Genomic DNA, 9,981 nt, shown 5'->3' on the forward strand with positions numbered 1-9,981 from the left:
CATGGCCACTCCTCCCAAGCGCGGGCGGCTGGAGGGCAGGATCAAGAAGATCGCTGTCGAGGGCAACATCGGTGAGTCGGGCCCCTCGCCTCACCTCACCTCACCGCACCTCGCCGCGGCCGGGGCGGAGGAGGCTGAAGGGGGCTGGAGAGGTGGCCTCCGGCCGGGCTCGGTGGCTGCGGCCTCCCCGCTCCTGGCCGGACCATCCCGCCCTTCTGACAGGGCTCTTCCCGCCGTAGCGGCGTGTGGCGGCGCGGACGCTTCCACAAGGGTTTTCTCGCCTTTTCCCTGAGAAAAAGGCTTTTAGCCAGGCTGGGAGACGGGAGTTAGCGAGACGAGCTGTGCTGTGCCAACAAGCCACTCGATAACTTCGGAAACTAGGCCGACGCTGTAAGAGTTAATGCTATAAAAATGACGAGATTGGGGGGGGGAAAAGCGCTTTCCTTTCTATGACAGTTTTTAACTTACTCACTTTTTTAAAGATGCATTGAAGTCCTGGATAAGACTTCTGCCTCACCTTTCCTGATGGTAGTGTGAAACACCTGCATACGTGCAGACTGTCAGGTCAAACTTGTCATGTTCAGTACTCCTCCTAATGAACAAGAGAAGCCTGTTTAACTGTTGTAAAGAGCAGGAAAAGTTATGGGCCGTTCATAAGGAGATAGTCTCCTTTTTTTGTGGTGTGTTTAGGTTTTTTGGCAAGAGGCTGTGCTTAAAATTGAGGATAGGAGTTGCTGGGGTGTCAGTTTGTTCACTGATGCGTTCTTTGGCGGCTGATAGCCAACCGATTGGCCTCTGTCGGGTTTGAGTATCTCTTTTTAAAATTTCCTGAGCTTTTTTTCAGTTGGCGGCAGGCTAATGACTTCTGTCTTGTAGGAAGTAACTAGTATTGCATCTTTGTATCTTCATTTGAGAAACCATTGCTTTTGCTTTATGTTTCTTTCATCATTGCTTGCTTTCCCCCCCCCCCCCCCCCGCCCCCTTGCTAAAACAACAGAAAGACTGCGACTTCGTGTCTGGGACTGGATCACTAAGTATCTTTAAAAATTTAACACTCGGTGTTCTAACTGCAAATTTAGCTTTCTAGAATTTAGATAATTGATCTGGGCTGAGACTTGTCATTTTTGATTTTTGTTCAATTCGGTGCTGGTGTTGTGTGGTACAAAATAAAAAAGAAAAACTCTGTTGCTCAATTAATTGATGATCTGTGGTACACGATGGCCTGTGGTTCATGCTTGTCATGAAGTCAAAAGGACATGGGTGTGGGAGACTCGTTTATGGGACTTGAAACTAGAGTTGTATAGTAATTAAATAATTACACTGTCAGTGTTTTTTGACTGCCATTCTTCCTGAATGCTTTTTCTACAGCTGCAGGGAAATCGACATTTGTGAATATTCTCAAACAAGCTGATGAGGAATGGGAAGTTGTTCCTGAGCCTGTAGCTAGATGGTGCAACGTTCAGCAAGACTCTGAAGAGGATTGCAAGGTACGGTAAAAGAAACTAAGGTGAAACTTTAAAAAAAAAAAACCCCAAAACAAACAACAAACCCAGTCAAATACTCTTCTAATTTCAGAAGACTGATAAGTCTGATAGACTAGGTATTTTAGAAAAGGTATGTGATAGCAACTTTTTTGCTGATGCTTATTGTAATATCTGAGTTCCTGTTTTCCAGTCTGCTCGGTGTATGTTAGAATAAATGTTACTCAACATCAGGATGTAAATTACAAAAGCGGTAAAAGCCTGTTCTATTTTATGTATAAAAGCAAGGGATGGAAAAAAGTTAGGCAGAAGTTACTTTGAGCAACAGTGAACTAACCAGGTGAGAGCAGAGGGTTGCCCAGGTGTCCTGGAAGGTGTCCTCTAAAATGTCTAGGAAATAATGAACTACTGCTAAATTGTCTATAGCGTTGTTTTTTCTGTCAGCTACTTTGTAATTCTGGTGGCAGTCGAGCTGCTACCTAGTGGCCAAAGTCATCACTGTGTAGACAGCTTTTGATTAAGTGTAGAAGATTTTTCTTTTTTTAGACCTGGCTAAAAGTACAATGTATTTTGGTTAACTAAATGTAAACTTTTAATGGAGGCGTGTTGTTTCTGACTTTTCCTCAGCTACACTTTTTCCAGAGTTAGACAGCTCTCATTTTTGTTTTTTCTGTCTTCATGATACTAAAGTAAATCCAAATACAAAACCAGACCAAAGTTCTTTCTTTTAAGAGCTAAGCTAACAAGCTAGTTTAATAGACTTGAAGTTAAAGATTTCTTTTATTTTTTTTCCAATTTACTGTGGTGGGTTGACCCCAGCCAGCAGCTAAGGACCCACACAAACAGCAGCTCACGCCCCCAGCAGAGCGGAGGAGAGAATAGGAAGAAAGAAGGCAAGACAATTTATGGGTTGCTATAAAGACAGTTTAATAAGCAAAGGGAAGAGGATAAGAAAGGAGCGATGCAAAGGCAATCGCTTACCTCCTAGAAGCAGACCAATGGCCAGCCAGTCTCTGAGCAACAGCTACCCTGGAAGACAAACCCCTCCCCTCCTTCTTCTTCCAGTACCGGAGTTGACCATGCTGAGCATGACGTTCTACGGTGTGGAATATCCCTTTGGGCAGCTGGGGTCAGCTGTACTGGCTGTGCTCCTCCCACCTTCTTGCCCCCCCCAGCCCACTTGCTGAGGGGCAGAGTGGGAAAGGGAGAAATCCTCCATGCTGTGCAAGCACTGTTCAGCAATAGCCAAAACACTGGTGTGTTGTTAACGTTGTTTTAACCACAGACACAAAACATGTCACTGTATGGGCTCTTAACGAAGAAAGTTAACTCCGTCCCAGTCGGGTCCAGTAACCTTCACATAAAATTTCAAATCCGTTATAATCGTCCCTGAAGTTGGACTTACTAATTTGCTCTTTTCTCCTTTTGTTTTGGCTGGTTTGCAGAAATATGGCATTGTATATGACTCTTAAAATTAGTCAGGAAACACTTAAAAAAAGGTTCCCAAAGACAAGGCTGTACTTGGTGCATTAAGCTGTTTGTGCATGTGTCTGTAGGCATTTCTTAGTCTTGTGTGCATTGTCAATAGCTTGTAACGTTCTCCTTGCTGTTGGCTAATTCACGCAGTAGCAGCAGCAGCTGCTGTAAAACAGCACAGTACTGCACACCAGTTTTGTTTCTAGTAAGAATATTGCACAGGCTGAACAATAGGCCTTTGCCTATTTTTTGCCCCTTTTCCTTCCCTTTTCTGAGAAAAGTTATCAGCATTCAAGATCTTGATTATTGCTTTTTTTTATGTAGTTTAATACCAAAAAGTAGACTTTCACTTTTCCATCTTTAATAAAGCTGGTACTTTCATCATCCCACAGCACCGGAGACGGAGGGCAAAAAAAAAAGATTTGGGAAGTTCATTTTTACGTGTGTGTGTGTTCATAGAAAGAGGTGTGTCTTACTGCTTTTGTAGGTGTTAGTTCTTATGAAAGCTGCACCTAAAATTCTTCACATGGCTTAGTACTGTGCTTTTTAATACAGTGTTTTTCAGGGATATTGGAATCTTTTCCAGAGGATGGTTCTCTATCTTTTATTTCTTACTGGTGAAACTGATAAATAAAGGTCTTCCGACTTGTGAAAGCTCCCTGTAGCTGCATCTTCTCTACTTGATTACAGAGTAGGGGGACATACCCTGGATAGTGGAACCAGGCTGTGTCCCCTGTCCCTAGCGGACTTCTGTCCCATGCCAGCTAGGACTCTTCCAAGCAGTAGGCATGGTTTGGGCAGTAGGATAGCCTGGGGACTCTGCCGAAAGTGCACTGCACGTAGCTACCTCCTTTTGGAGGCTTAGAAAGTTTTAGTGCTGTGGATACCGCTCTTGTGTGCCGCTTGGCCATGGTGTCAGAGCGTGGTGCTGGGCGTGTTTGGTTGACTAGTATAGGTATGGTTGCAGGGAACTATAGATGAGGATGAAACCTGGCATTCCAGAATCTTAGTTGCTGTCACCTAGGCGTTGACCTCTATATCTAGATTTTTGAAAATATGTTAGTATTTGGATTTGGTGTTCACATAGCAAAAAGATTCAGACAGAAGCGGTCACCTTAGGTAGGCTGTGTTTTCTAGTAAAACTGAGGCACACAGCTTTCTGTTTCCGTGAGCTTTAGTGGCTGTCTCGAGGTGTTTGATCGCCCTCACGGGCTGTGGGAGATCTTTGGCCTGGAGTCTGTTCTGAACCTCCCAGGTAAGATGAGAGCATAATCGTATCTTAAGATGCTGCATCAGCAGCTGTTACCATAGGAACTGTAATTAATAGATGGAAAAACAAAATGAGCTCAACTTTAAACTTTAAACTCTCACTTGTCAGAATAAAAGGAGCATGGATTTTTCTACAATGTTGTTGACTTTTTGTACTGATAGGATGTTGTTCTTTTATCAAAGCTTGTAAATAGTGATCAAAGTGTTTTGGTACTTGAGCATTTTGACGTTGTAGATTGCAGAGAGTTGCTTACTCAGCTCAGTGCTGTAGGAGGAATAACATCACTGGCATTTACGCCTCGTATTGCAAATAGGGTTGAGAGATAAATGATGCAATTGTAAACCGGAAATAAAGGCTGAACGGCTTTAACGTAGTAGAGCATTTCTGTTTTACCTTAATCGTCCACCTTCTCAACTTAAAGGGTCACTGTATTTGTTTAAAACCAGGAGCTGACTGCATCACAGAAGAGTGGCAAAAATGTGCTTCGGATGATGTATGAGAAACCAGAGCGGTGGTCTTTCACTTTCCAGACATATGCATGTCTCAGCAGGATCCGGGCTCAGCTCAGATCCCTTGATGGCAAACTCAGAGAGGCGGAGAATCCTGTGGTTTTCTTCGAGCGATCTGTCTACAGTGACAGGTATGTTGGACTGAAGTCCTTAAAGCAAAGATGAAAATTCTCCTAAGTAAAACGCATAAATAAATAAAAAGCAGAGCATGACTGAGTTTTGCACCTCCTTTTGTCATAATTTTGATACTGGTGAATCACAATAACCTCTAAGTGGTTTGTTATCTTTCTCTCATTGGTGTGGACAGCGAATTAAAATCACTGGTTTGAGGGTTTATAGTTTTGTTGTATAACCTTGATTAACTATGTGTAGTTCCTGATTCTTTGTGGGTAGGTTTTTATGATTGGTGCGTGCACGTTTCCCTTGCAAGAAAAGAGGGAAGTAGGCATCTACAAGAGCCAAGAGCAATTTCTTTCTTGGTCACTCAGTCTTGTTTTCTTTTATGCTTCTTGAAACACGTCTAGCTATTTCGTATTGCCGTACTCTGTGTTTCTGGATTTGGAAGGTTAGATTTGATAACTAAATCCCATCACATAATCCTTAGGTGTTCACTGTGTTTTAATATATTGTAAATAAATGACCACAGTGTATAAACCTGTGGTGGTTTGTAGATTATTCCTGAAAAGACACCCGAGCTGCAAATGTTACTGCTTTTTGTGGACACTGCTACAGGCAGCTGCAATGGACGTAGTTACAGGATGAGGATACCCGCTGTCTATTTCCACTCCAAGCATAGATCAAAGAAGTTACAGAATTACTATGCTCAGCTTCTGTTCTAGTTACTGTGCAGTACTTCAGGCAAACAAAGTGATAACTGTGTTCAAGCTAATTTTTTGTTTACATAACTATTCTGTGTTCACAGATACATCTTTGCAGCTAATCTATATGAGTCTGATTGCATGAATGAAACTGAATGGACTATTTACCAGGACTGGCACGACTGGATGAATAAGCAGTTTGGTCAAAGCCTAGCGCTGGATGGGATCATTTATCTCAGAGCCACTCCTGAGGTGAGGAATAAAAATTTATGACCACACAGAGAATGAGAGTACATGATCTATGCCTTGCCTGTAAAAGTTGATCTTTGTCTACGCTTCCATAGTAACTTTTTTTTTTAAAAAATGTAGAGTTTCACTATGATTCTAGACCTTTTTTATACTATAAAAGTTGATCTTTGTCTACATTTTTTAAAAAAAAAGTTACTATGGAAGCGTAGAGTTTCACTATGATTCTAGACCTTTTTTATACTAAAAGAATAATATGCTTGCGGTCAACTCCGGTAAGGTCACAATTGTGTGTCATTGCATATCATTGTATCTTTGTTTTAGGGATTGCTTTGAACGCCTCTGGCAAGGAAATGGTTGAGAAATTCTCCTTGAAATGTAATCTTCTCAAAATGTTGAGATACCCTTATCTTTCACTGTAAGAGTCCTAATGATTAGAGTTCAGTTCAGATTGTAGTATTCCCCTGAAGACTATAATACTTGAGTTATGACTAATGCAGTCTGGAAATACTTAAAAAAAGAATGTTCTTTCAAATGTAGCCTGTGTATTTCTAAATAAAATGTGATGATAATGATTTTCTAATTATAAAAATGGAATATATAGTGAGCAAACCAGAAAATACCACTGGAACTTTAAAAAAAAAAAAAAAGGCAAAGTACAAAGTACCTATAGGAACATTGCTGTGATAGATACATCAATTTATAGTTAATGGCACAGCTGATTTGGGGGTGTGTGTGTGAATCCCTTTCACCTGGAGCAATGGAGCTAAGCCAGATGAATGCATCTACTGAATGTGAGGCTTTATGACAGTGCTTTGATTTTTGGGCATCTAACACTTTTTTTTAAAGGAGAAAACAACATCATGAATATATCCTTTGAGTATGAAACTTACATGAACAAGAGAAAAACATAAGAGTTTAGAAGAGCTCTAATGGCAGTAATTAACTTACAGGTCACTTCCATACTTCCTTACTTCCACCTTTCATGCTTTCAACTTTGTTATCGTTTAAACAACTGCGTAATGTAAAATGCTAGAGTTTCTCTGAAGGCTTTTTTACTAGGCTTGCTATTGAGGGCTTTTTTTTTTCCCTCTAAGTCAAGAACATATATTTAAATTACGAAGTACAACAGTTTTAAACAGGTTCGATTGGCTTGTTATCGGGGCTCTGGATGTGTTCAGGACAGGAGCAAATGATAGACTACATTTGAAAACTGGGTTCCTAAGAGCCGGAGGTATATAATGAGATTTTGAAATGCCTGTCTATAATGTCAAATGGGTATTTCGGTGCTCTTTTCATGCAATACACTGGTACCCCTTCTTTTAATAAAGAGCTCATTTGAGACATTTCCTTGTAGTGGAGAAATAATGCGATACATTTCCTTGGGTCCTTCTTGGATTTTTGTGTGTAGTCTGTGGGCTCCACCAGCTGAACATTGGCATAATGTTTCTATGCTTGTAAGATAGTTAGCGAGTTGAATATTCATCTTTGCCAAAGAGTGGCATATTGAGCATGGTAGGAAGGGTTGGCAAAAAAAACTTTAGCAAACTAGACTTCCTCTGTAGGTCTGCAAAAACAACCAATTTTTTTTTTTTTTTTTTAAACATCTTTTGCCTTTAGAAATGCTTAAATAGGATTTACTTGCGTGGAAGAGATGAAGAGCAAGAAATTCCCATTGAATATCTGGAGAAGCTTCACTACAAACACGAAAGTTGGCTTCAGCATAGGACACTGCGGTAGGGTTTGTTTAATGGCCACTTCAAGATGGATAAATCTTTGTAAGGATGTTCCATAATGCTTTTTCCACCAGTGAAACTTCAGCTTTTCCTATGATATGTAAAGTTAAACTCCAGTTATATTGCTATCTATACTTCCTTAGTAGTATTGGCTTTACATCATGTTAATTATTGCTAGGACATGCGATGTGCCTTCTTTTCACATGGAATTCTCTTAATAGCAAGGATTCAGCTGAGCTAATTTTAACACACAGCTGAATTTAACGTTAGGCGCTGGGGGAACAGAATGTTCAAGAATCAGTAATATATACGAGGAGCCACACTGTAAATTCAAGCTGCTTTATGTTCAGAATTCATGGCTGTAATTTATATATGCAGTTCTTCTCATGGGATTCTTAATGAAAATGCTGACAGAGACTTGAATGATGTATACTTTTTTTGGCTAGTAATATTTTCTTTGTTCCTTTCCCAATACAGAATGGATTTTGAATATCTACAGGAAATACCTATTTTAACATTAGATGTTAATGAAGACTTCAAAGGCAAAAAGGATAGATATGATCACATGACTGAAAAGGTAAAATTTCACAAGCGGAACGAACTGATGATTTAGGTTTGTTGCCAGCATGTCAGAATGAATTCAGGATACTTCCTGCATCTCAAAGTATAGCATTCTTTGAAGTCAGACTAGACTTTAGAACCTGTGTTTCTTCATGCTATTTCCTACATTAATTTTCCATTTAAAAAAAAAAAAAAGATGGGGAGGAAATATTTCAGGCTTCTTTGAGAAGACTTTCACTAGTAGCTTTGTTTGCAAAAATAATTTCCAACTTAAATAACCCTCAACTGTTTAAAAGAACTGGTATTTGCTACGTCCTGCTTCTAACATTGTGCACGTATCGCAAGAAATGCGGTGGGGGTGGGAGAGGGTGAAGGGTAGCTGTTGAGGGAGAGAGAAGGAAGGCTACACAGGTCTGAGTTGGATGTCTGGGGTAAAGTCTTCCTTGTATTAGGTGTGAAAGGGTCTAACCTGCAGTGCTAATCGATAAAAGAATTTCGGTTCCGGGTACGGTGAAAATACAGGACAAAACCATTACAATGGAGAACTGAAGGACGAGTTCACTGAACCTGCAGCTGAATTTTGATCCGAGGCAGTGAGCCAATGGCAAACTATTTTAGGTTTTGCATAGATTTCTAGCTAAACGGAAGAGAGTATGGGCTATCCTCTCTTCTAGTTAGCGTGTCACAGCAAAGGGCAGTACAGCTAATGCAAATAGGGATCCTTTGCTCTAAAAAGATCCTTCACTGTATAATCATCCTTCTACAATATTGAGGTCATGGAGTTACATTCAGATAATGAACCGCCTACTAGCCTGCTGCAATACTGCTTATTTTTAGTCTTGTTTATTAAATTGACACTATCATTAAAGTTTCTGCCTTCAGTTGTGTTTATTAAAGTGTTAATCAAAATCCTGCTCAAAAGCAGTGGTCTGAACCTTCAGGGAGTGCTTTTCAAATGTAGCTTTTTATTTTGTTTAGGAAGTAATGCTGAATAGGTAACAGAAGTATTTTTTAGTTTTATTTGAAGGCATGGGGAAAAAAAAGCCTATTTGATATAAAAAGAATTCAAGTTGAGATTTCTAGTTGCATTAAGAAGATCTAATCCTTAGAGCAAAAAGGTGTAATATATATTTTAAAGCTAGGCCAAAATACGGACATTTTAACTGCTCAGGTGTCTGGAATTTGAATCACGATGAGATTCAGCTGGGGACAACTTGATGTTTATTTGAGTAGTTGCAATGAGTTACAGATCTTAGCAAATGGTATGTGCATATTTTTCCGCTCTTTGGAAATAAATTGTTTACCTCATGAGAAAAGCAGCTTTGCCCTTTGATCTGAGTTTATCCTCTGAGGAGTAGAATTGTTCACCTGATTAAAACCAGCCTTCATGGTATTTGGTCTTGTTAAAGCTTGTTAATTGATGGAATGACTGGACGTGGCAGCTGTGGAGTGAATGTGCTTCCCATCTGCACCATGAGATAAGGGCAAGCTCGGGCACCTAAATAGGGATTTCAGAGGAGTTGACTCCTGTGTAGCTGTCAGGTTATCCGGGAACAGCCTAAGCTCTGTGTTGGCCTTATTTTTTTGAGTTTTCCTAAGTGGAGTCCGAGAACTGCTGCACTCTTTATGAGGCTGGGTGCTTCGGCCTTCAGTGTCCAGTGGGGACCCAAAACCTCTATGTTTCCTTCTCACCCCTGTTGCAATGCTCGCTTTCAGAGACTGGTCCTGAAACTATGCCTAGCGTGTAAATCGTGATAAGGTTCATCGTGCAGTATTACTGTTGCTACTTTCTGAAGTGGAGGGTGGCTTTCTCGTGATGCTTTTCAAGTTGGAGTTTTGGCACAGTTATGTGTTCTCTACTCTGACCTCCGCTACCCCCCCCCC

General features: G+C 40.6%; 1 protein-coding gene across 1 annotated transcript; it reads left to right on the plus strand.

The window, feature by feature from the left end:
* Position 1: 1 nt before the first annotated feature.
* On the plus strand, positions 2–8,149 carry DCK (deoxycytidine kinase). Its single transcript, XM_009288944.1, has 6 exons — positions 2–71; positions 1,369–1,487; positions 4,674–4,867; positions 5,659–5,806; positions 7,421–7,536; positions 8,014–8,149. The coding sequence occupies exons 1-6, from the start codon at positions 2–4 to the stop codon at positions 8,147–8,149; spliced, it is 783 nt and encodes a 260-aa protein (XP_009287219.1).
* Positions 8,150–9,981: the final 1,832 nt, after the last annotated feature.

The sequence above is a fragment of the Aptenodytes forsteri genome, unplaced genomic scaffold, assembly GCF_000699145.1.
Source record: "Aptenodytes forsteri isolate BGI_AS27 unplaced genomic scaffold, ASM69914v1 Scaffold221, whole genome shotgun sequence".
In the NCBI taxonomy this organism is placed as follows: Eukaryota; Metazoa; Chordata; class Aves; order Sphenisciformes; family Spheniscidae; genus Aptenodytes; species Aptenodytes forsteri.